A 26,434-nucleotide genomic window follows, 5' to 3' on the forward strand; every position below is an offset into this window, starting at 1 on the left:
GTCAATAGTGGTGTCTGGCCATTCAGATGGTTCTGATTTGTTTTGCAGTGTTTGTGAATTCTGCCTCCTGGTGAAAGGAATTTTATTTGTGGTGAAGCAGAATCATTTGACTTTCCAGAAAGTGAAAGTATTAGAGACCTCAGATCTCCTATAAATACAGTTTACCACAAGAAACCGTCCTACGATGGGATCACACCAGCAGCGACGGTAAATTGGGCCAGGGGCGTAACGTGGTGGGGCCAATGCCAGTCCCAACTTCCTACACTCCTTCTTCTGGGGCCCTTACTTGGACCGCGGCCAATCTTCGAACTCAACCTTCATTTTAATCTAGACTACACAGCTGTAAAGTTTCATGATGCCAAAAAGAGCCAGGGGAGTAAACTGGTATGGGGCAATGGCCCCTTTGCCCCCCTTGCTCAGACCACGATCAAAACCAGAAGTACTACGACTACAGCTATATTTCTATGGAGTTTAGGTAAATAATTAAAATAATTCAGGTTAATAAACTCTTTATTTATTTTTCACTTAATTTACATTGCTCTTCATTTTCTGTAGGGTATTGCGATTTTCATCAAGATCTATTCTAATATTCCTCTCTGAGGTACCCCTTAATCCAGACCTGGGCATTGTGTGGCCCGCGGGCCACATGTGGCACTTTGGTTGATTCTGACTGGCCCGTGTGAGGTTGATTGGAAATTACAAAATAAACATATTTTCAAATTTTACCTCTTGCATGGACTAAAGCTGCAGTGCTTTTATTTTGAAGTGTTTTATTCACGTAATGACGCAAAACGTAAATCAAATACGTGCGCATGATTGAATCAAGTGTACAAGCAGTCACAACACACGAGACGACTTTAGCCCTCAAAAATGTCCACTCATGCTAAAAAAAAGAAAGGTAGACGCCTGCAGAGTTTTCAACAAAAAATGGACTGCTAATTATTTATTTACTGAAGTCGCAGGTAAAGCCGTGTGTTTAGTTTGCGGAGAGCAGATCGCCGTGTTTAAGGATTACAATTTGAGTCGGCATTACGAGACGAAGCACGCGGAGAAATACAAAAACTTGACTGATGCTGAAAAGATGGCGGCATCGGAAGCTTTGCTAGCTAAGCTACAAAAGCAGCAAGGCTTTTTTACCAAGCTTCACACAGCCAGGGATGCGGCAACCAAGACCAGCTTTGTGATATCCCACAAAATCGCTAAAAACAGTAAGCCATTCTCGGGGGGGGGAGTTTGTCAAAGAGTGCTTGGTGGACTCTGCAACACTAATATGCCCTGAAAAAAAAGAAGCATTTGAGCAAGTCCCGCTATCCAGGCGAACCGTGACAAGAAGGATCGAGGACATTGCGGCGAATCTGGAGCTTCAGCTGCAACGTGAAGTGGTACGTTTTGACTTTTTCTCCTTGGCTTTGGACGAGAGCTGCGATCTCCGTGACACAGCCCAGTTACTCGTATTCGTCCGTGGGATAAAGGACTTCAAGATTACGGAGGAGCTGGCAGCACTGCGGTCAATGAAAGGGACAACGACAGGGAGCGATCTTTTCACGGAGGTAGTTGCATGCATGGACACGCTGGGTCTGAAATGGGACAGACTGGTAGGTGTCACAACGGACGGCTGTCCAAGTCTGACCGGGAAAAATATCGGACTTTTGAAACGTATGCAAGATAAAGTGACTGAAATCGACCCAGATCAGAAATTGGTATTTTTGCATTGTATTATACATCAGCATGTGTTGTGCAAGTCAGTGCTAAAAATGAAGCATGTTATTGATGTTGTAACTAAAATAGTTAACTTCATCAGGGCACGAGCATTGAATCACAGACAGTTTGTTTCACTTTTGGAGGAGCATGAGACTGAACACAGTGACATTGGCTACCACACAGCTGTCAGATGGCTCAGTCTGGGCAAAATGCTAAAAAGATTATGGGAGCTGAAAGCAGAGATTCGAGAGTTCTGCAAGAAGAAAGGCAAGGACATCCCAGAGCTCTCAGATGAGGACTGGATGGCCGATTTTGCATTTGCTGTTGATGTGACTGCACTGATGAACGAACTGAACACCAAACTGCAAGGCAAGGGCCTTTTTGTTCATGAAATGCACAGCCTGGTGAAGGCTTTCATGAGAAAGTTGCAGTTTCTTTCAAGCCAACTGGACAGCAACAATCTCACTCACATGCAAACCCTGAAAGAAGTCACACCATCAGCTGATCACCTCCGCAGGTACTCATCCAAGCTAGGAGCACTGCATGGTGAGTTTTCAAGGCGATTTGAAGATCTCAGAATGATCGAGGATGAAATGCACATGATTTCCTCTCCCTTTACCTGCAGTGTGGGTAATGCACCCAGTGATGTTCAGCTGGAACTCATTGACCTGCAGTCTGATGCGGTACTGGCAGAGCACTTTAAGTCAGGATCACTGCTAGATTTTTACTCTTCTCTCAAGGAGAAGAACTTTCCAAACATAAGGAGACATGCTCAGAAGATGTTGGTTCTCTTTGGCTCTACCTACATATGTGAACAAACATTCTCAGTGATGAAGTTTACAAAATCCAGGTATAGATCCTCTCTCACTGATGATCATCTGGCAGCTGTGCATCGCATCTCCACCTCAGACATTCAACGTGACTTTGATGCACTTGTGAAAGCCCAACAGAGACTAGATTTCTCTCACTGAACAAGAAAAAAGAACTGAAAAAAATCAAATGAGGTGGTTAGACTAGAAATGCTGGCATGTAAAGGCACCAATTAGCAGTGAACTGGGACACTTTCTTTGGAGGCCTTTTTCTCAAAATCACAGTTCAGTGACAATCGTTATAATAGGATGTATCTTACTATTTGGAGTACAAAGACAATATTGTGGTGTCTTTAGAAAGCTAAGAACCTCTTTCCAACAGTATATGGAACTCAAAATGTGTTTTGGGGTGAATGTGCCTGAAAATGATCACTAATATGAGTCACAAATGGTAAAAACGTTTACATTTTGTTTGTTTTGGTGTTTTATTGAATAAATTACATTTTTTGTAAGGCAACCTCGTTTTTTCATTGCTTAATCATAACATGCAGTACTCTTACCAGTCTTACCAGCTTGTCAAAACAATGCTATATATTGCTTTTATAAAGAAATATAATTAATATTATGCAGAATTGAGTTCAGCCTTTTGGCCTGGCCCTCCATAATATTTTCTGTTTCTCATGTGGCCCCATGGAAAAGATAATTGCCCACCCCTGCCTTAATCCCTCGACATGATTTGGTTTTAGCTCCAGTCGCAATCACAAATAAAATACAAGATAATCACAACTGTTGGGGTGCTGGGTTGTGACCGTGTTCGAAAAATTCACGCGAGGCCGATGTAAAAATTATTACACAGGACATTTAGGAAGAAGGAGACAGAGTTGATTCACAAACAGGTTATGCATCAAGGCTGCTCAAAGGTCTGTCTCTGAGTCTCTGATATATATACACTAGGGATAACACACAAATGCGTTGGCACAGAGTCATTTGCATAAGATCTGGAACATCACTTTGGAGCCGTTTCTTTGACAATTCATTCTGTTCAAGGGTCATCTTATCCTAATCAGGAAATGTCATGGTTGTAAATCAGTCTACGTATATACTAACATGAACACAACAGATTTACGATCTTCCCTTGACCGGTCATAAGTAAACAAACAGATGAGATAGCCATTAAGAAAGACAACTAAGACACTCAATGAAGAACACAGCTGAGAAAGCTTGTGTGAAGATTGGTTCATACATGGACACAGACTTTATGGAAGGGTTAGGGTTAGGTTTTCCACCAGACCTGTTTTCAGTGAACACCGTTACAAAGCCATGTGTCCCTGTAGGAAGTGACTGCAGTTTGCCCGGGAAACCATTCATCCACTTAGCATGCTCCACCGAGCTTTGCTCCTCGATATCTGGCTCTCTGTTTGGTTCAGGAAGGAGTCCGGCAAACACTCACCCCTCCCCTCAGTGTGCTGCCACACACTGTTCGCCCGTCTGCCCTGCTGGCATCGACCCTGCAGCCCTGTGGGCGGACCACAGAAACACACCCACTATAATGGAAGCTCCTGGAAGGAGCCACTGCTTCCGGGCACTGAGCTCTCCTCCTCCCATTGTAGCTTTGACTGCAGGCCGAAGGCAGCAGTCAAGCCACATCTGGGTCCATCCATGGTGAACTGGTCGCTGGCCCCCCTGGAGTCTGAGCTAATCGATGGTGAACCTGCGTGATTCAACCTGATTTCACACAGGTTCACTTGAATTGAATTCAACTTTTTCACACACATTTCCTAAAATAACAATTATCTTCCCACAGGCTCTATTTAGTAGCTGTTCTGGAGCTTTCAATAATATCACATGATCTTCATCAGCAGTTGAAGTTTGTGTTATTCTAGATGCTTTAAAAAACGTTTAGTTTTTCTGCACTTTAAGGACTTCCAATTCATGTTGCCTTGAAAACTGACTCCATCAGAAATCATGAACAGCTACTTAATAGTGGTGAGATGTTTCCTTTCCTGTTGTTAACAAGATCATGAATGAATGAGGTTCCATTATCTTTATTTAGTCAGAGTTTTAGGCTGCATCTCGCAATCTTGTCTCTTAATATGGGATTATTAATTGGTCTCAAATTGAATTTCAGGTATCATTAAAGAGGTCTTTAAAGCTCTTACAGATGTGTCCTTTAGAAACCTGACAATACTCAAAGTAAATGGATGAATAAGACTGGAGATTACAGAGGTTCATGGCTCTGTCTTCTGCTCACATCCTCACTGTTGGAAACCATCTCCCAGCAGAAACCTAGGCCCTTAAAAGGGGCGCCGCCCTCTCGCACCACTCTGATGGCCCTCACTGAGAGCTGAGGGAAAAATAGAGCTCAGAGGGAGCGTGTTGTCAAAAGTGTGACCACACCACTTTGTCACTGGACATTCCCTGTGTGCTCTTTACTCTCCTTTGTTTTACCTGAATCAGCTTGCTGTTTGTTATGAATACACTAAGCATGAATGCAAAAACACACAGCCTTCAATCAGAAAACGAGGCTGCTTTATGTCAGAAGAGAATGTGTTGCTCAGTCTGGAGCTGATAGTTGATATTGAATATTTAATCCTCCACTCCGACATAGATATCTCTGCTCTGGGTAGCCTCTCTGAAGACTCCTGTAGACGTTCAGCAGCTATTCATACATTTCTCTTAAAATGGTGCTAGCTGAGCTGCTAACTGTGATCTAAACATACATACATGTAGGTGTGTAAAAAGTAAAAAGATGTCATATCTGTGTGCACACCACACGGACCAACGGGTCGGATGATGGTGACGGGAGGAAGGATGTGTGGAAGTGAATGTCGGGGGGGCATGTCAGTCGGGATTAACGTCGCCACTCTGCTTGACTGGAGGAAGCTCCACCAGGAATCACATCCACGTAGTTCAATAAAAAGACGTCAGGGAGGAAATAAGATGGCAGACATGATGGATAGACTGCTGCTATTTAGATTATTTCTGTTTTTAATAAATTTCATGATGTGTATATTTATAAATATGTGGTCAGGTTCAGGCAGCTTCAGCGATATTAGCTACCGTATTGATATCACGGTTATCGGCAATAGAGGTGCGTAGGACTGATGACCAAGCAACCGTATTTGACGATTTAGAAGTGTTAAACCTAATGATCAGTGGATCACTAAAGCTCATTCGATGGTTCACTGAATAAGTGAACATTTTGATCTGCTGGTGGCACTACATGAAAAAGCAGAGGAACACCTAAGTCAGTAGAATACATCCTCTGGGCTCCACGAATGGGTGAATCTAATTTCACGGCAACCTGTCAATTATTTGTTGAGATATTTCGTTCTGGACCAAAGTGGTGGACCCACTGACAGAACAACACTGTCATCCATACAGCCATGCTGCTAGCATGACTAACAAGTCCATTCAAGCACATAAATATGCTAACATGACCACTGTGCTTTTACACTTAAAGGGCCAGTGTGTAGGATTTAGTGCCATCTCACGGTGAGGTTGTAGATTGCAATCAACTAAATATCGCTCCACTCACCCCTCCCTTTCCAAGACTGTTGGAGAACTACGGTGGCCTTCAGGTAACGTAAAAACATTAAATACTCTCTCTAGAACCAATGTTTGCTTTGTCCGTTCTGGGCTGCTGTAGAAACGTGGTGGTGCAACATGTCGAACTCTAGATATGAAGGGCTCATTCTAAGCTAACAAAAAGTCTTAGTTTCATGTGATTATACACTGATGGAAACATAATTATTCATATTATATTCCATTTCTGTCAATAATTCACAAACAAAAATCCTGCACACTCCATAGTATTGTAGAAATCAATCTTCAAAGCTGCAGTTGACTTCACAGCATTTAAATTGTCTGGCTATAGCGTCTCTATATTTGTGTCCTTGTTGCTTGTACTTTACCAGTCACTCCATCTTCTAAAGCTCTTAATCAGACAGCAGAAGCATGCAGGTAAAGGTGTATGAACTCAGTGAAGATGATTAGCAGGAGGGGCTAATTAAATCACTTGAGCAGAGTTGGTAACCTTGTGGCCTGAAGGAGCTGGGGGAGAGAAATCAGGTGAGCCTCAGCAGTTTTACTCAACGTATTGGAATTGTCGACTGAGCAGCTTTGTATGTTGAGCAAACTGTTGAAAATAAGACAGAAGTATGGTAAACTATCAGGATACAAGATTAACCTGGGTAAAACCCAGTTACTCACATATAACTATAGCCCACCATAAATTCAATTGATAAATTGAAAATACCCCTTTGCATGGCAAACAACATCCTTCAAATATCTGGGCATCAATATTACAAAAGATCTTGCAAAACTTGCAGACTATAACTATGATCCACTCAAAAGAAAAATTAAGGAAGACATAGCAAGATGGAACTTAATTCCTTTCCTAAGTCTCAGTGCGAGGATTGAATCCATTAAAATGATATACTGCCCAGACTACTTTATCTATTTCAAACTATACCAAGAGATTTACAGAAACCAATTTAATGAATGGGACAAGATGTTATCTAGGTATATTTGGACAGGTAAAATACCCAGGGTTCCGTCTCAAAACCCTACAACTACCCAAATAAAAGGAAGGCTGGGGCCTCACAGATGAGAGCGGTAATATGCTGGTGCAACCCATCGTATAAGGCTCAATGGAAAAACATTGAAGAGAAAATAACTTCCACCCCATTACAGGCAATCCTAGCTGATAACAATCTACAAAGTCACATAAATACCACTGATAACCCATGGGTGAAGTGGACTCTTGAAGTATGGAAAACCATTACATAAGAGAACACAAACTAGAGGGAGATATTGTAACACTTAAATGGTGTGCATATGATTCTGACTTCACACCAAATAAATTGGATGCTAGATTTAGGGATTGGACAGCTACAGAAATAACAGCCATATGCAACATATTGAAAGGAGGCAAACTGCTAAGTTTTGAAACTCTTAAAGAGAAACACTCACTAGAAAAACAGGACTTCTATCAATACTTGCAGATACGACATTATGTGAATACAAAGATGAAAAATATGACCGAAAGAATGAGGTCGCCGCTACAAGCGGCCACAATGAGTTTCCTCCATAGGGTCGCCCACCTCAGCCTTAGAGATAGGGTAAGGAGCTCGGACATCAGGAGGGAGCTTGGAGTTGAGCCACTACTCCTTCGCGTCGAAAGGAGTCAGTTGAGGTGGTTCGAGCATCTAACCACGATTCCTCCTGGGCGCCTCCCACCGGAGGTTTTCCGGGCACGCCCAACAGGTAGGAAACCCCGGGAAAGACCCAGAACACGCTGGAGGGATTACATCTCCCAGCTGGCCTGGGAACGCCTCGGGATCCCCCAGAATGAGCTGAAAAATGTTGCGGGGAGAGGGAAGTCTGGGTCAGCCTGCTTGGCCTGCTGCCAACGCGACCCGACGTCGGATAAGCGGTAGAAAATGGATGGATGGATGGACAGCATCTGTCAACTACAAACTGGAACAATATTTGTCATATTGGGAAAAATGGGTTACATACGTAACACCCCATAGACCTGATTTTATTTTCATAAATCAATGAATGTACCATAGAGAATAGATCACTCCCTAGTTATACATAGTTTTCTTTTTCTTCTTTGATGATTTTAGTTTTGTTTTTTTCAGTTTTTTCACTCCTTGTTCTATGTGTACAACTAAAATGAGCATCATATGAAAATCTGCACATGCAATGTACATTGTCTGAAAGACATCTGTACATTTCTAATTAATGCCTACTATCAATAAAAAAGAAAGAAAAAAGGAATATATGATATTTTGACACTATTTTTTCATCTCAAAGTGATTACATGTTGTCCTCTAAAGCACGAGTATCCGATTATTATTTATGATGCTGATAATTGTAAAGCATCTTTTATTACCTTTAATCTGTCTGGCATTCATCTGAACAGAACAAAGTAATAAGCAAAGACAATACAAATGGACTCTCATAACTCTATATGAACTGAAGGAGGAGGAAAATAAAACACAGAGTAAGGCAAAGAGAAAAGGCTCCTATGGTGCGATTGTGAGAGGTGTAATTTAATAAAATGTACGTGCCAATGGAGAACAAAGGAGGACATTATGTGTAATTTAAACCAGGGGAGCAGGGGGGACAGGGCAATAATACCAGTTCTATGATTTAATACGGCGACAATGCAATGATTGTATTCATACTGTGGTGTCAATTCTGCCTTTACTGCTTTCTGACTAAGCCAGTATGAAATGTGATTGTTGTAAACGTGACAATATGAAGCAGACAAAAGCACACATGATAACACAGAAGATATGTAATCTTGACAAGTCGGTGTCATAAGATGGTGGGAAAATATATGTGTACCGTTGAAAAGAAAAGCAGTGAGGAGAAGGTGAGCAAGACTCAATGGGACTAAGCTTGGTTGTCATAGCAACCCTTTCTGGGCAGAGTGAAAAGAAAAATGTAAAGGAGTGAGAGAAAAGGAAAGAGGACAGCTCTATTTTGTTCTCCTCAACAAACTGCAGTGAAGTAGACTGTTTTCTCCCCAAACTAGAAAAAAAGGGCCACTTGTTCTGAGAGAAAAAGCTCTTTTTTTTAGTAGTGTTCCTTCATGAAAGAGAGGACATAGTAAACAGGCCTGTAAATAACTTCTCACCCACTGACACGTTGGCTGCCTGACCAGAGTTGTTTGAGGGATGAAGACAGGCTTTGAAGTTCAGCCCTCCACTGTGGCGAGTGGACTGTGATGGCCACATGCCACTTTAGCAACACTCACTTGCTGTACTCAGCAATGTGTTTACTGCAAGTTCCATTAACAGTTAGCCATTAGCCAAACACACTGTCCAAAACACTAAAAGTGAGCTGAGAGTGAGTTTTTCCCCCCACTGTGTTTCAGGGCACAGAGTAGGACCTGGGGGTTCGACAATGCACTCAGCTGTGTTATCACTATTGCCCCCTACAGGCCGTGGGACGGTTAAGACTAGTGAGTGAGGAGTCAGCAGGCATTCAATAACAGTATAAAACAGACAATAAAATGCCTGTTTTGAGAGTGTTTTTAGGAATGCAAGATTAGCTGTGGACAGACAAGGAGGTGCACACTCACTAACGGACACTAACGCAGACTAACTAACACAGCGGTTCCCAAACTTTTTAGGCCACGCACCCCCTTCTACATCCCGACCGGGTTCACGCACCCCCAACCCCCCCCCCACACACACACCTTAAAAAAAAAAAAAGCAACAGAGCCGCATAAAAATCGGACTAATGAGAGAACAGTTTGCTCGCGCGTGGCGTTTGTTTACAAGATAAAAAACACAAAAACTCTTCCTGCACCGTGCCTTCGAAAAGGTAACGGACGTAATGTTACGAAGGTAACGGACGATTGGCCACATCTGTAGACTCGTCTACTTGCAGAGAGTAAAACTCACTCTTCTTCACGCGACCGACCAATGTAGCCAGGATGTCTTCGGACAAAGCATCGATGCGCGCGACAGTGTTGTTGGACGCGGGATCACGTCCAACTTTTTCGCTTCTCTCTCTCCAATCATACATTCCACCATCTCTTTCACATTGTTCCCTCTCCACCACCACCTCTCCTTCTCCCTATTACGCGGTCAGAATACTACCACAACACGCCGCCTGTCTCCGGCAGAAATGCGCTCATCCACGCACGGGAACAACACCGAGTTGTAATATATACCTCCATAACACCCCGCCACTCTCGGCTCATACCTCCCCAGCAACGAGGCACATCACCCGGTCACAATACCTCCAGAATGTCCCCCGGGTGAAATCCGGGACTTGGTTTTATGGTTCCGAATGGCGGGCACTCACTCGTTGGCGCTGGGATGCGAGGTCTCCAGCCGTCCCCGCCGCGAGGCACCCGATCGTCGGGTCTGTCAGCCCTCGGAACAGGCCGCGGGTCAATAACTTGTGGGTGGCGGGGTAGAGGCGAGGCAGATCACAGAAAAATAATAAAGACCAGAGTATGGCAAAGATATGTTGATGAGAAGCGTATTTGTACGTCAAACACAAACGTAATCAGGGAGAAAATACGTTCGTGGTAAAACGTAATTGAGAATGCATTTTAGTTTTGGGGGAACGTCATTTTTAGGAGACAGGACTGCACCGCCATTACATTTTTCCTCTCGCGCACCCCCTAGAGGCAGCTCGCGCACCCCCAGGGGTGCGCGCACCCCACTTTGGGAATCCCTGAACTAACAGATCGTATGATCCTCCTGTAAGAAATTGTATGTGTTAACTGGGTATACATGATATGACCAGGTCGACATGAAGCAATGTGCATTCTTGAATTTCATGAAATGTTTTTTTTTTTTAAACGTTATCGAAGTTTTGTTGCCTAAACACAGCCTCAATCGTTTCACATTGTAAAATGAGAGGTGGAAAAAACGAATATGCGTTATGACACGCAGAAATGTCATGCTACTTATACTTCCGTGAGATTGGGTGGGTTAGGCAACTGAAACACTTTGTTAAGATTATGGCTGTGGTTAATAAAAATGTGAATATGAATTGTGGATCTGTGACCCAACGCAAACTCCGGTCTCCTGTGTGAACATCTGATGCCCATCCACCATCACGACCTCCACACCCTGACTTTACACCCCGCTAGATATTGGTCATATAATTTCCTGCATTGACGCTGAACAACTGTTCAAGTGGCGTGAGGTCACCCGCCAGGTGGAAGGGGCACGAATAGTTTATGTCTAGGGTGAGGGGCGTCGGCTACAATCTTTCTTGGTCGATTCAGGGTCCTTGAAGCGAAGTCCTGGAGGGACGGCAGATTGCAGCCAATCACCCTCTCAGCAGAGCGAATGATATGCTGCAGTCTGCCCTTGTCCTTGGCTGTGGCTGCAGCGTACCAGACCATCATGGAGGAGCAGAGGATGGACTGTTGGTGTACAGGGAGAAGAGAAGGGAGTCTGTGATCCACCTGCAGGTGGAGTCGGGCACGTGCAGCTGAGAGAGCTTGTCATGCAGCAGAGACGGGATGATGGTGTTAAAGGCATAGCTGAAGTCCACAAACAGGATCCTGGCGTAGGTTCCTGGGGAGTCCAGATGCTGGATGATGAAGTGAAGGGCCATGTTGACTGTGTCGTCTACATACCTGTCTACATACCTGTAGGCGAACTGCAGGGGGTCCAGGAGTGGGTCAGTGAGGGTTTTCAAGTGGGACAGGACCAGGTGTTCAAAATACTTCATGACCACAGAGGTCAGGGCGACAGTCATTAAGTTCTGTGATCCTTGGTTTTTTGGGGACGGGGATGATGGTGGAGGCCTTGAAGCAGGCTGGTATGTGGCATGTCTCCAGGGAGGTGTTGAAGATGTCTATAAACACCGGAGACAGCTGATCAGCACAATGCTTCAGGGTGTAGGGGGAGATGGAGTCCGGGCCGGCTGCTTTGCGGAGGTTCTGTTTTTTAAACAGCCTGTTGACTAGAGCAGGTCGACCTTCAATCAGAGGATCTCCGACAATGCTAGTTCATGTCAATGTGCCCTAGGGCAAGAAACCTAACCCCAAATTACTCGCACTGGGCTGTGCGTGAATGGGTATGAATGTTCCTTAGCTTTGATGGGCAGGTCACACCTTGCATGGTAGCCCCTGCCATCAGTCAATGAATGGGTGTGAATGGCTGAATGACATGTAGTATGAAATTACTTTGAGTGATCAGAAGACTAGGAAGGCGCTGTTCGGGTACAAGTCCATTTACCGTTTACTTCTTCTGACATCTCCAGATTGTGTTGCATCAATAGTTTATAATCTTCCAATCTTAATGTTGGCCTGGTGGGTGTGCTTGAGGAAACTTTCAGGAATTATTTTATAGGGACCATGACTCCAGCAAACTCTATAGGATCTGGCTAGGCTTTTCAAGAAAAAGGGTCACAGTTATTAAAACGTTTGGGAATCATCCTTCCGGGACAATAAATGCTCTTACCCAGTAATTGTTGAGACTTTTTGCTGCAGAACAAAGTGTTGAACAGACTAAACTATCAAATTGACCACATTTAAAAGACCAGGAATTCACGCACTTTGTAGACACTCACAGGAGACATACAATAACATACACATTCTAAACTACATGTATCAGCATCTTTTAAAAAGAACCAACATGATTTTCACCATAGATAGATAGTACAGAAGTTACACACTAGACAAAGCATTAAATGAGAGTAGGACTGAGCGTTATCTGTCCACTGGCAGCAGTGGCGTCACAAGGCCAAATATAGCCGATGTAATGCAATGTTAATTGATTTCCCAACCAGCTGTCTTACATAAGCATGTCAGAGTGAATCGGGATGGTGAGCAAGAGAGGGATGAGACAGGGTGAAATGAGGATAAAAGATGGGAGGATGAGATGGGGTAAGAGTGAGAGAATTGAGAGTGACAGAGAGGGTCAGAGAGGACACAAAGACCGTTGTCAAAAGACAGCTAGAAGAAGGGACGAGATGCTGAACGACAGAGAAGGATGTTGCATAGAGAAAAGAGTTTGGAAAAAAATAAACTGTCAAACAGTGGTGACAAATTTGGGAAAGCAGAGAAACAAAAAGAAGCAGAGACGGAGAGAGTTGCAGAAGTATAACACATTTATTCTCTTACCCAACCAAAATAAGCTGTTTGGCATTGGCAGAGAAGATTTGGCAAATTTTTCATGGGCGCAACCCACATACTCAGCTGTGCTGCTCGTCCCAGAAATGCATGTTCCTTACAAATGGGGCACGTTTAAAAGGTAAATAAACAGGCTTTCCAACGGTATACAATTCATTGCCAAGAAGCATTGTTACAATCGAGAAATAATCGACCAAACACTAATTTCAGAACTTTTTGTTCGATATTTAGTTATGCACAAAACAGAAAGCTTGACAGGGATAGCAACAGTAACTAACCCAGTTGGTGAATTCAGTTCGGTCAACCTGTAAACTTGTTATTTTTGCAATAAGATGTATGTCCTATGTTTCACTGGAAAATTAAAATGGATTGTTTGGATGTTGTAATTTGTTGGTAATTTCAACCCGAAATGGAGAACAATGAAACATTTGACTGAAATAAACATTTGTTGTTTTGTAAGTCGATAAAGGATTTGTGAAGTGGGGACTTTCCGAGAAAAACAGCAGACGGGTAGCTATAAAGTGAGGGAGCAGGAAGAAGAGAGGTGGTGTCGGGTTGTCTCTGCTCTCATATCGTCGTGGCTCCATTCCAGCGGCCTCAGAAAGGTCACACTCACCCGTTTGATAAACTGGTCACAGTGGGAGGGAGCGAGCAAAGGGAGTAGCTTAAGGAGAGGGGAAAGAGAAGGAGAGGAGAAAAACAAGTTTGAATGTTTGGTGTTATTTGTTGGACATCTGGTTGAGATCTCACATTACAGATGTTTCTGATATTTTGTCTGTGCATGCCTCCTCAGACGATGACAGTCCACAGACACATTTAAAAATGACTGAAATGTGTAATGAATCAGTGTATCTACACCTCATCTGACCTGGTGTGGTTTGATCTCCTTCATGTCGAGAGGACAATGTATGTCACCAAGTTCAAAGACACAAAAATGTATTTTTTCCTTAGGGTGGATTTGTTTTTGTAAGTAGTGGCTCCGACACTCTGGGGTCACACAATCAAACACACACTTTGTCAGCTGGGAGCACCTCTCATTGGCATCTGGGCTTTGTTTCTTTTGGGTGTCAGATAACACAGATTGTGCTGAACGACTGCCACGAGAGAGGCGAGAGACAACATTGGAGGGCAAATGAGGTTGGAGCGAGACGGAGAGGGAAAAGACAGTGAGATGTTGTGTGTTGATTCGTTAAAGACCTAAGCCCAGACTTGGGTCAGTTACAGCATCAGCTATATCCTTCTATCTAACTTCACATTAAATTAGGAAACGTAGAGTGTTATTTAATGAAAAAAACAAAACAACAACTGTAAATCTGACCAATCTGCCACTTTTAACATGGCAGTACCTCAGTTAGGTGATGTAGTGTCAATGGAAACTATATTTAAAGTGTTCTTCTGCACTCCAGTGTTGGCGGACTGATGTGATCGTGTACTGTAGCAGTGTTATTGTACAAACCCAGCTCTGTGTGTGCTGATGTGTCACAATGTATTTGTGTCCTGTGTTTTATGGCTGGTGTGTGTGCCCTCAAACATAAAAGGCCAGTTTAAAGTACAATCTGTCCAGCATTAGCCTCTCCTTGTTAGGTGGATCAAACTGTCATCAGGAGTACAGGAACACAATACACTGTGCTGTTTTACTCACAGTCCAGATACACAATGTACAAATTTTGCAAGCAAAGGTTTCATCCTGATTGTGGTTTGATGAGCACCAAACCCCCTCTGAAGGAATTTCACATTAGGGTGTGAGTTCCCCCCCCCCCCCCCCAAAAAACTATGCGTTCCTGAAGTCACCTGAAAGCACCGCTGCAATCTAATTGGCCAAGGGCCAAGACACCCCAGGACCCCTGTAGTTCAGCCACTGTTCTACAAAACTACCTGCAGCCCCCACCTCAATGCTTTTTCCCTTCGACCTCCGTCGAGCTAGGGAGCACATCCAACGTTGCTTCCCTTTTCAACCCAAACCTAGGTTTCACAGTTATATTCGCTGGCCGAATTCACCAAACTGTCTATTTTATCTTTGTTCGTATCCACGAAGCGAACCCTTTTAATCCTGCAGAAGTGAAGAAGCAAGACTCCTTCAGAAAGAGAGAGAGAGATTCTACTCTCCACTCTCACCCAAGCGCCTCGTCTCCAGACGACAGCGATTCTCTCCCACCGAGAGAAACACGGCTTCCGCAGCCGCAGCCTGAGCCCACTGAAGCTCAGAAGAAACCCCTCAGAAGACTCCCCTCAATCACCACGATTGCATCGTACCGTACGGCGAATAGATTCTGGGCAGAGTTAGAGAGAGTTAATTTGTGTTTATTTTATCTTGTTTATGTGCTTAAAGTACTGTTCATTTTTGTAACGTGGTGTATGCTTAATAATCGCCGACACTAACGATCGCTGAGATCGTTGGGGTTGTGTAGAAGTAGCGTGTATTCCATGCTACTGTGATCTGTGTTGAGCGAGCCGCAGTGAGGTCGAAGCTGCTTCTCATCAGTTCAGGAGGTCAGAACCGCCGGCTGAGACAAAGAGTCGCTGTTCTTGCTCCCCTGGCTGAGAGAGCAATCTTCCGTACTCCTGCGCGGCGCAGAGGATCGTAATCGCTTATTTTATTTTATTTCATTTCGTTTTGTTCCTTTTCCTTCTCTTTTACTAACCCACACACACACATATAGCTTTGAGCTAATCTAGCTACGTGCTTAACAGCTACCGGCACGTGTAGATGCCGGGTCTCCTGTTGGCTATCCGCCATTTTGGGTCTCGCGCATGAGAGACGTCACCACGTCCCAACTACGTCACACGTCACTGAGCTGTTCCCTCGCTCTCCCCCCCTTTTGCACACACACACACACACACACACACCCCCTCTTTTCAATAGTCTGTTGATTTTAGATAGCGTGCTCATGAATGTACAGTTGTTGTTAGTTTAGATATTAGTTGACTAGATCATTAGTATTAGAATGTAATAAACTCTGTTATATTTTAAAGAGCAGCTGTCTGTGATTACTTTGTGCATGCGTATTGTGATAATAACTGTATATGTGGTCTGTGCTCGAACTTAAACCTTCACTTTCACTCTGAATGTGTAATAGTACTGTTGGGAACCTAACATAATGGAGCGTGTTTGGGTTATCAGCATTTAAGAAACTGAATTCTTGACATTAATAGAATTATTAATGTATGTAACAATTATTCATGTTTATTAATAATAACGGGGCACCACCCTGCGAACAGGGACCAATAACCAAACGATAAAACTAAGTCTCATAATTTGTGGTCACTCATAATGTCAATAGTCTGCGTATGACCATGCATTCAGTGACAGTGAAGGGTTGTATTCGAGCACAGACTACTACATACAGTTTCATTACATACATATGCACAAGTAATCACAGACGACTGCTCCTTAAAGTATAGCAGAGTTTATTAAATCAAAATAGTAAATGATCAAATCAATTAATATTGCATCCAATAAACGTTATCATACAATTTTATATGCCTAAACTAAAGAATGAATAAAATGGATGAGGATGTCTGTATACAAGTATGTGTGTGTGTGTGGGTGAGCAAAAGGAGGGGGGGGGGGGCAGCGAGGGAACAGCTCAGTGACGTGTGACGTGGTGAGGACGTGGTGACGTCTCTCATGCGTGAGACCCAAAATGGCGGAGAGCCACAGGAGACCCGGTGTCTACATGTGCTAATCGCTGTTCCGCACGTAGCTAGGTTAGCTCAAAGCTATATGTGTGTGTGAGGCAAACGAGAGGAGGTTTGCTCTCATCAAACCACAATCAGGATGAAACCTTTGCTTGCAAAAGGGAAGGCCTGATTCTCTTTGTTCACAGCACATGTTGAAGTCATATGGTCAGACCCCAACAGTACTCAGACTACTGACATTGTGAGTGAAGACTAATTATGAGACTTAGTTTTATCGTTTGGTTATTGGTCCCTGGTTCGCAGGGTGGTGCCCCGTTATTATTAATAATCATTAATAATTGTTACTGACATTAATAATTCTATTGATGTCAAGAATTTATATATATATATATATATATATATATATATATATATATATATATATATATATATATATATATATATATATATATATATATATATATATAGCTGCAGACTTAAACAGACAACAATATCCTTATTTAAGTCAGTCGGCGCTGATCACCGGAATTCCCCACAGCTGAGCCTGGGGAGAGGGGCGTGGTTGGAGATGGAACTCGGGGGTGGAAACTATAGGCTGACACAAAAACAAAACATAAGCACATGGCCTTCAACCAACAACACTGACAGGGGGAAAAACAGAGGAGCACACACTAGGTCAGACCGAGATCCTAACAGTACCCCCCCCTCAACGGGAGCCTCTTGGCGAACCGCCCGGCTTACCGGGGTGCTGTCGGTGGTAGGCGCTTATGAGCCCCGGATCAACGATCCTGGACCGTGGCACCCAGCACCGCTCCTCAGGTCCATAACCCTCCCAGTCCACGAGGGAAACTGAAACCCCCTACCTCGACGGCGGACATCCAGGAGGCGATTGACCGTGTAGACGGGGCCCCCCTCGATGAGACGGGGGGGGGGTGGAGGGGGTGCTGGCGGAGGATTTAGGGGACTGGAGACAACAGGCTTGAGGAGGGAGACATGGAAGACCAGGTGAATCCTCATGGAGCGAGGCAACTGCAGCTTGACCGATACCGGGTTGATGATGGAGATGATGGGAAAAGGACCGATGTATCTGGGGGAGAGCTTCCTTGACTCGGTGCGTAGGGGGATGTCCCTGGTCGAAAGCCAGACCAAGTCTCCAATACGGTATGCCGGAGCTGGGACACAACGCCGATCCGCCACTCTCTTATTCTGCTCAGCCGTGCGGCGCAGAGCCACCCGAGCCTCTCTCCACACCCGTCTACAACGCCGGGCATTGTGTTAGACTGATGGAACTGCCACCTCGACCTCCTGGCTAGGGAACAGGGGAGGCTGATAGCCCAAGGAGGCCTCAAAAGGGGACAGTCTGGTGGCAGTGGACGTGTGGGAATTGTGGGCGTACTCAACCCACGGGAGGTGATGGCTCCAAGAGGAGGGATTAGTGGCGGTCACACACCTGAGGATGGCCTCGAGCTCCTGGTTCAGCCTCTCCGTCTGGCCGTTAGTTTGCGGATGGAATCCCGAGGAGAGACTGGCTGTGGCGCCGAGGGTGTGACAGAAGGCCTTCCATAACTGGGATGAGAACTGCGGGCCACGGTCCGAGACTATGTCCGCAGGAATGCCATGAAGCCTAATGACGTGTTGGACTAGTAGGTCAGCGGTCTCACGGGCCGATGGAAGCTTGGGCAGGGGAATGAAGTGGGCCGCCTTTGAGAACCGGTCCACCACAGTCAGAATGACGGTGTTACCGTTTGACGGGGAGAGACCCGTTACGAAATCCACTGCAATGTGGGACCATGGACGTTGTGGAACCGGGAGTGGCCGTAGTAGCCCCATGGGGGGTCGGTGCGAGGCCTTGTTCCGGGCGCACATAGTGCATGCCCGCACATACGTACGGGTCTCCTCTTCGAGGGACGGCCACCAAAAGGTGCGGCGGAGCCAGTCTACAGTCCGCCGGATGCAGGACCGCAGGACTTGGGAGCGGACGGACGGAGGGACAAACAGACGATTCGGAGGGCCCCCTCCAGGGTCAGGTTGAGCCTGCTGGGCCTCACGTACCACCCTCTCGATCTCCCAGGTGACAGCACCGAGCACGTACGCAGCAGGCAGGATGGTGTCGGGAGTAGAGTTCCCCTCTTCCGGGGCAAACTGACGGGAGAGTGCATCCGGCTTGGTGTTCTTGTGACCTGGCCGATAGGTGATGCTGAAATTGAAGCGGGCGAAGAACAAAGCCCAACGGGCCTGGCGAGAATTGAGGCGTCTCGCCGTGTGGATATACTCCAGATTTCGGTGGTCGGTCCAAACGATGAAGGGGACCACCGATCCCTCCAGCCAGTGCCTCCACTCCTCCAACGCGAACTTGACAGCCAACAGCTCTCGGCTGCCCACGTCATAGTTTCTCTCAGCAGGGGAAAGTCTACGAGAGAAGAAAGCACAAGGATGAAGCTTAGAGTCGGAAACTGACCGCTGAGACAGTACGGCTCCGACTCCGGTGTCGGAGGCATCCACCTCGACGACAAACTGCCGTGTCTCGTCTGGGTGGACCAGGATTGGAGCCGAGGCGAACCGCTCCTTGAGAGCAGAAAAAGCCCTGTCGGCCTCTGGGGTCCATGAAAACAACACCTTGGAGGAGGTGAGTCGCGTCAGCGGTTCTGCCGTTCGGCTGTAGTCCCGGATGAACCGTCTGTAGAAGTTCGCGAACCCCAGAAACTGCTGGAGCTTCTTTCGCGAGGTGGGCACCGGCCACTCCGTTACGGCCTTAACCTTCTCGGGGTCTTTTCTCACCTGACCCTCCTCAATGAAGACGCCCAGGAACTGCACAGAGGAGACGTGGAACTCGCACTTCTCAGCCTTAACGAAGAGCTGATTCTCCAACAGCCGTTGCAGCACCTGGCGGACGTGGTTAGTGTGCTCCTGGGGATTCGGGGAGAAGATCAGAATGTCGTCAATATACACAAATACGAAACGGTTGAGGAAGTCGCGGAGGACATCATTAACCAGTGCCTGAAAGACGGCAGGGGCATTGGTCAATCCAAACGGCATCACCAGATATTCAAAGTGTCCCAAAGGGGTGTTAAAGGCCGTCTTCCACTCGTCTCCCTCGCGAATTCGGACCAGATGATACGCGTTGCGTAGGTCCAGCTTGGTGAATATCTTAGCTGAGGCTAAGGAGTCGAAAACAGATGAGATGAGTGGCAAAGGATATTTATTCTTGATGGTAATTTGATTCAAACCTCTGAAATCGATGCAGGGACGGAGGCTCTTGTCCTTCTTGGAGACGAAGAAGAAACCCGCTCCCACAGGCGAAGATGAGGGACGTATGATTCCTGCGGCGACTGACTCAGTTATATATTTCTCCATAGACTCGCGTTCTGGCCGGGAGAGATTATATAGCCGACTAGTGGGAAGTGGGGCGCCCGGGAGCAGGTCAATAGCACAATCGTAGGGGCGATGAGGGGGGAGTGAAAGAGCCCGCTCCTTGCTGAATGACTCTCCTAAATCCCAATACTCCCGGGGCACGGCGGAGAGGCTAGGACCGGTCTCAGGACTGCTGGGGGGGAGGAGCTTGCCGGGGGACCGCAGATCTGAGGCAGCGAGAGTGACAGGTGGAGCTCCAGCCGGTGATCCTACTCCCAGCCCAATCAATTTGTGGATTATGATCCTTAAGCCAGGGAAGTCCCAGGACCAGGTGGGTTAGGTGTCTGAGGGGTAGGAAACACGTAGAACCGGGTCTTCTGGCTGTGATTACCAGACACGAGCAGGGAAATAGGCTGAGTCTGGTGTGTTATCTCTGCTAGTGAACTGCCATCCAGTGCGCTCACTAGCTGAGTGCACTCCAACGCCTCCACGGGAATCCCATTACGCCTAACAAACTCAGTGTCCAAAAAGTTCTCTTCAGCCCCTGAATCCATGAGTGCCGACAGGTGCACAGGCCCAGAAGCTAAACTCAGGGTGGCAGGAAACAGTGCACGAGGCTTAGAAGGGGGAATTCTCTCTGCATCGCTCGCCAGCATCCCCACTCTTACTGGCGAGCGCTCTCTTTTGGTCGAACAGGGCAGACGGCCCTGCGGTGTCCCGACTCACCACAGTACAGACAGCCTCCTGAGCGGATGCGTCGCTCTCTCTCCTCCGGAGAGAGATTAGTCCCCCCGAGCTGCATTGGCTCCTCCGGCTCGAAAGGGGGAGGGGCCGAGGTAGGAGAATGGGGGCGTGCAGAGCTGTACCGTCCGGACGGGCTCGGGAGCTGAAGGCTGGGACGGAAACCCCACTGACGCACCGGATTGGACGACCGGAAGTTCCTCTCCCGGCGGCGTTCCCGGATACGGTTATCCATATTGATGACCAGAGTGTAGAGCTCCTCTAAAGACTCTGGCTCCTCCCGGACTGCGAGCTCATCCTTCAACAGATCCGAAAGGCTGTGGCGATATATCCCCTTAAGCGCCTCCTTGTCCCAACCGGACTCCGTGGCCAGAATCTGGAAGTCCACCGTGTACTCCGCTGCGCTAGTGGAACCCTGACGAAGACTGAGCAGGCGCTGAGCAACGTCCCTGGTGTAAACTGGGTGGTCAAATACCCTCCTGAACTCCTCCGCGAAGAGCTCGTAGGGAAGCCGGCTTGGGCTGCGCCTGTTGAGCCAAGCCTCCGCCCAGACCAGCGCCTTGCCACGCAGCAACCCCACCGTAAAGGCCACCCTTGCATTGTCCGAAGCAAATGTGCGGGGCTGCTGGTTAAAAACAAATCCACACTGGAGCATGAACCCTCTACACTCCCCGGACGCTCCATTATAGGGCACCGGTGAGGGAACAAAGGACTCACGGGTGCTGGATGCGTCCTCAGGAGCCGGCTCCGAGGGAGGGGAATGGCGTAGCGTGAAGTCCTGCAGCAGGCCTCCTATCTCCGCTACCTGGGCCCCGATAGATCGCTGCGAGTCCGCTAGGTCCCTCAGAACCTGATGGTGTTGCCCGAGGAGCGCGCCCTGGTTGGCCATCTCCCTCTGCAGCTGATCCACAGAAAGAACATCTGCTGCGGCGGCTGGGTCCGACATGGTCAGTCCGTTCTGTTATGTGGTGGTGTAGTAGATGGACCGAAACGCACGCTCACACAGCAGATTAATCCTTCAAGATCTTTATATATATATATATATATATATATATATATATATATATATATATATATATATATATATATATATATATATATATATATATATATATAGCTGCAGACTTAAACAGACAACAATATCCAAACAGACTACGGCACGTGTCCAGTGGCCAAAGCCTGTCCGTTCTCCCTGAGTCGGGAGGGAAACTCAACCGAGGAAGAATGATGCAGCCTCCGGAGTCGGGAGGGAAACTCAACCTACTCACGGCTGGAAATGGTCCGGGATGAAAACAAGGGATGCCGACCGGTGAACTCCGTGGTACTACTCGGATCGGCCTCTGCGCACAGGTGAATTCCCGGGGATCGACTCTGCGCGGCAGGAGTGCTGCAGACAGCCAGAAAGGTTAGAAATCACTCGTCATGAAAACACTGCTCAAACTCACGGCGACTAGAACCAGACTGGTAACCGTACGGACTGACAACGCGCCGGAGGACAGCTGGGGGTATTTAAGTCAGTCGGCGCTGATCACCGGAATTCCCCACAGCTGAGCCTGGGGAGAGGGGCGTGGTTGGAGATGGAACTCGGGGGTGGAAACTATAGGCTGACACAAAAACAAAACATAAGCACATGGCCTTCAACCAACAACACTGACAGGGGGAAAAACAGAGGAGCACACACTAGGTCAGACCGAGATCCTAACAGATAACCCAAACACGCCCCTTTACGTTCCCAACACAAGTAATGGTACACTGTGAAGTTTTTTTAACCTGTAGTAGAGCTAAAGACCAAACAATCCCACTTCCAACTCATCATATACCAACCCTCGGTCAGTGGCTCCACTTGTCAAAAGTATATACCACTCTAGCATCACTTTAGCATGTGTCAGTTTTCCATGTGTTATACACTAATTCAGTGGCGGGCCGTGCATTTTCTACCTGGGCCTTCTGTGCCGTCTTACTACAGTTGAACCACCACAGCTACGGGTTATTGTTTGTTTCGTCACCTAACGAATTCACAGAACACTGCAAAATTTGACAAGTGAAATAAAACCCACCTTCATGTAACATTTTATTTCGCTTGTCAAATTCTGCAGATATGTGAATATGAGGTGTTTACACGAAACAATACACGAACTGCAGAGTGCAGATACATGAATACGCGCATGATGGGATGCTTCGTCATTAACGGACAATGCATATCGTAAAATAAATGTAATTAACACAATGACAAGAACAAACTCACAAGAACCAATCACATTTATTTACAACAAAGCATGACAAAACAATCCAGCAACAGTGCGGCACTAAAACACCAAACACTCATTGTTATTTACATCAGAGGGAATGATATTAACTATATAATAAAAACAACACGACAGATAAATTAACACAACGCCACTGCAGATATAAAATCACGAAAGCAGTTCACTTACCAAATGCTGTTCATTATTGACAGACACAGTCCATCCTCCTGTCTTTGTTTACAAACAGTTCAATGACGCGGTTGTACAGTACATCCGTGCGTTTCAGTTCCAGCAAGAGGTCTCCCCAGTTGTGTTTCTGGAATATGTTTTGATGCGTTGAGGGCTAAAAATGTCTGCTCGACAGAGGCAGTCGATATTGGGATCGTCACCGCCAAACATGCCACTGCGTAAAGTTGACGCAACAAGGCCGAGCTCCTCCTTGTGGCACTGGCACTGCAGTGGCTAGTCTGTGGCAAGCATCAGTCAGGTGTCACAACAGCGGCAAGCGAGTGGCACTCGTTCGGCACCCGTCAAGAAGCTGCCGAGCTGAGCGGGCGGAGCCACATTTTCCTGATTGGATAAAAGCTCTCCTTAAAACAAGCTGTGCTGGAAGCAGAACAACAGATGAAGACAGGAGCTGTGCAATGAGAAAATAAGCTGATCGGAAAAATAATTATAATACATGTAGTGTATTTGTGAAAAATTATTAAATTATAAAATAGCTATAACTTTGTGATTCTGTTTAGGCCAGCAGAGAAGGCCTTGCTGGCCCTGACGGCCCACCACTGCAGTAATTACATGCACACACTGTCATACAAAATAAACTTCAACATGTTTATTAGACCCCAAGGATGAAAACAACGCATACATTGTCTCTTTACAAGAAAACTCCTCAGAGCACCTTTCGTTTTGGAAAAGATTCACCTCAAGTCAAGTTTTTACTTCTCAGGAAACCCCCATATGCACTGTAGCTGTGTATGTTTTCATTTTCTTTTACCAGTAATTCTTCCAATACATTTGGGCAGGTTTCTAATTCCCGTCATGATTCCATCTCCGTTTCCAATCAGTTCCTCATCTATCAGCTGCTCAGATTCTCCTCGTTCAGCACATCATTTAATCAGCGATCTGAGTGCTTCCATCATTTCACAATGTGGATTTGTGAAATTACTCCTCGAAGGACTGTTTCATTCCATTTAATTGAAACTGAAATGGCATCATCATGCAACACACTGGTAGAGAAACAAATGCAGGTGAATTTAGTTTTTTAAGGTCAAACAGTATTCTGCATGATGAAATAATAGTGTAACCTTAGATGTGTGTGTGTGTGTGTGTGTGTGTTGGCGTGGTGATTCCAGGTTGCTGTCCAGGATGGCAGGGATGAAGGAGCAGCAGTTCACGGAGGCGAAGCCCCTGCTGCCGGAGCAGCGCGGCGTGGACTCAGACATGGTCAGTCCACCTGGTTTATTTACCGCGCTTGTCCTCTGTGTACGTACCCCTGATCCGGGTGCTGTTTGGTCTGTGACAGGACGAGCCACTCGGAAAGAATTATGACAAAGATGTTTGTGCTCATTAGCCGCGATGGCTCATAATTAGACAATGGGATTGTTTGAGGAGGAAATTAATGATCTCCATCTGACCGTGACTCTTTGATAACAACACTATGAAAAAATAAAAGCTCATGTAAGCTGAGAGAGAGCGCCGGAGAACAGAGAAGGGAGGCAAAAACAGAGCGGAGAATAGGCAGAAGGCGGTTACAAAAAGGCCACTTATTCATTACCTAAGCAACAGGTTAAAACGGCTGCTTAATCAGGGGCTCTTAAATGTTTGAGAGCCACTCCAGATGATGGAAATGGTGGAGATGAACCAGATCAGCTTGACAGAAAAAAGGACATTCACTAGCTTAGGGCCCCACCTCGGCGATTTGGCCGGCTGGAGAGTTTTAGGGATGGTTGGTGGAGGGTAGCCTGAGCGAAGCGGTTTGGGGAAAGGCTAGTTTGAGGGTCCACTGCGGCTCCCGGGCCTTGCAGACCCCCCCCGGTCCATGTGGGACAGTAGTGGCTGTGGAGGCAGGTGGCCTTCCGGGAGTGGTTTTAAAGAGGGGCGGGAGGGTGGGGTGCGAAAGGCGTAGCAGGCTGAGCTATGGTGGCCGTGGGTATTTGTAGGGTGTGGCCCCGTGGAGGTGTGGCCCTGCTCCTGAAATTCAGCTAAGGTAAATCAGGCTATGATTAAAAGGCAAAATGTATGCCTGAAAAAAACTCACTTGTTGGGCCAATTATACTAAGGCCACTTTTATTATTGTGGAGCACAAACAGGCGGAGAAAAAATCATTCCTGCCAAGAATAGCATCAAAATAATATATTGAACAAACCATAAACAAGAGTGGAATGTTCTTCTGCTCCTGACAAGCCTCATGTTTCTGCTGGAGAAATCAATGTGACTAAAACCAGCCATGACTCACCTGGCCAGTGTGTCATAAATGAAACCACAAGTCTATCCACAAGTCTTTCAGACTAGTGGAAAGTAAACGCCCAAAATACACATTTCGCGTTTATTTCATTGCTTTGTCTATTTGAGTCTATAGATTTCTCAGAAATTCATCAAAAGTTACTATTAGATCATGCTACACTTGCATATATAAACAATAACAACATATCAGAAAACTTAAAAAAATAATAATGGAAGTTATCAACTTAAGAAGTGTCATGGTGATATATATCAGTTATTTTTTACTCGATTCACCTGTAGTGTCTTCAAAATGTCTGTAATTTCAACAAAAACATGAACCTGAAACGTCTCTTTAAAGGACGTTTTCTCGAAATACATTTTTTCACAGACTCAGACCCATAAATCTCCACTTCAGTAGCTCTTACATACACCAAACTTTACACTTTCATTCCTCTCTATGTTCTGAAGGTTTCTACAGATGTTTGTTTGTTCATATATCAATCATAGCCTGATTTATATAACATTGTATTACTAAAAGCATTTTAATGGCTGTTGACAGTATTTTCTGATTTATGGAATGATACAAAGACATATCCAAATCGCCTCTGTAAACACTTTGACTCTATTATGTCAACAAAATTAAACAAGAATTTTGAAACTGGCTTCATCCAATGTTCAGATTTCTGTTCTGAAAATTTGTACATATTTATTAAGATAATACCTTGTTTGCTCATTTATACTTTAAATATCAGAAAACTTGTAACACAAAAAATAATTCTTAATCTAAGTAATCAATTGGAGAAGTTTCATGGTGATGTCTATTAGTTAAAACTTTCCCCTATTCATCTGTAGTGTCTCCCCATCAATATGATTGACTC

The 26,434-nt window shown here is 45.7% G+C and overlaps 1 protein-coding gene across 3 annotated transcripts in view; it reads left to right on the plus strand.

The window, feature by feature from the left end:
* ndrg4 (NDRG family member 4) overlaps positions 1-26,434 on the plus strand; it is a 102,215-nt gene that overhangs the window by 5,922 nt on the left and 69,859 nt on the right. For all 3 annotated transcript variants that reach the window (XM_079286768.1, XM_079286766.1, XM_079286767.1), the window contains one exon: positions 24,467-24,557. In XM_079286768.1, coding sequence (XP_079142894.1) covers positions 24,480-24,557 — 78 coding nt within the window. In that variant the 5' untranslated portion in view covers positions 24,467-24,479. The remainder of the gene's footprint in view (positions 1-24,466; positions 24,558-26,434) is intronic.

This window comes from Melanostigma gelatinosum, assembly GCF_949748355.1.
Source record: "Melanostigma gelatinosum genome assembly, chromosome: 1".
Taxonomy (NCBI): Eukaryota; Metazoa; Chordata; class Actinopteri; order Perciformes; family Zoarcidae; genus Melanostigma; species Melanostigma gelatinosum.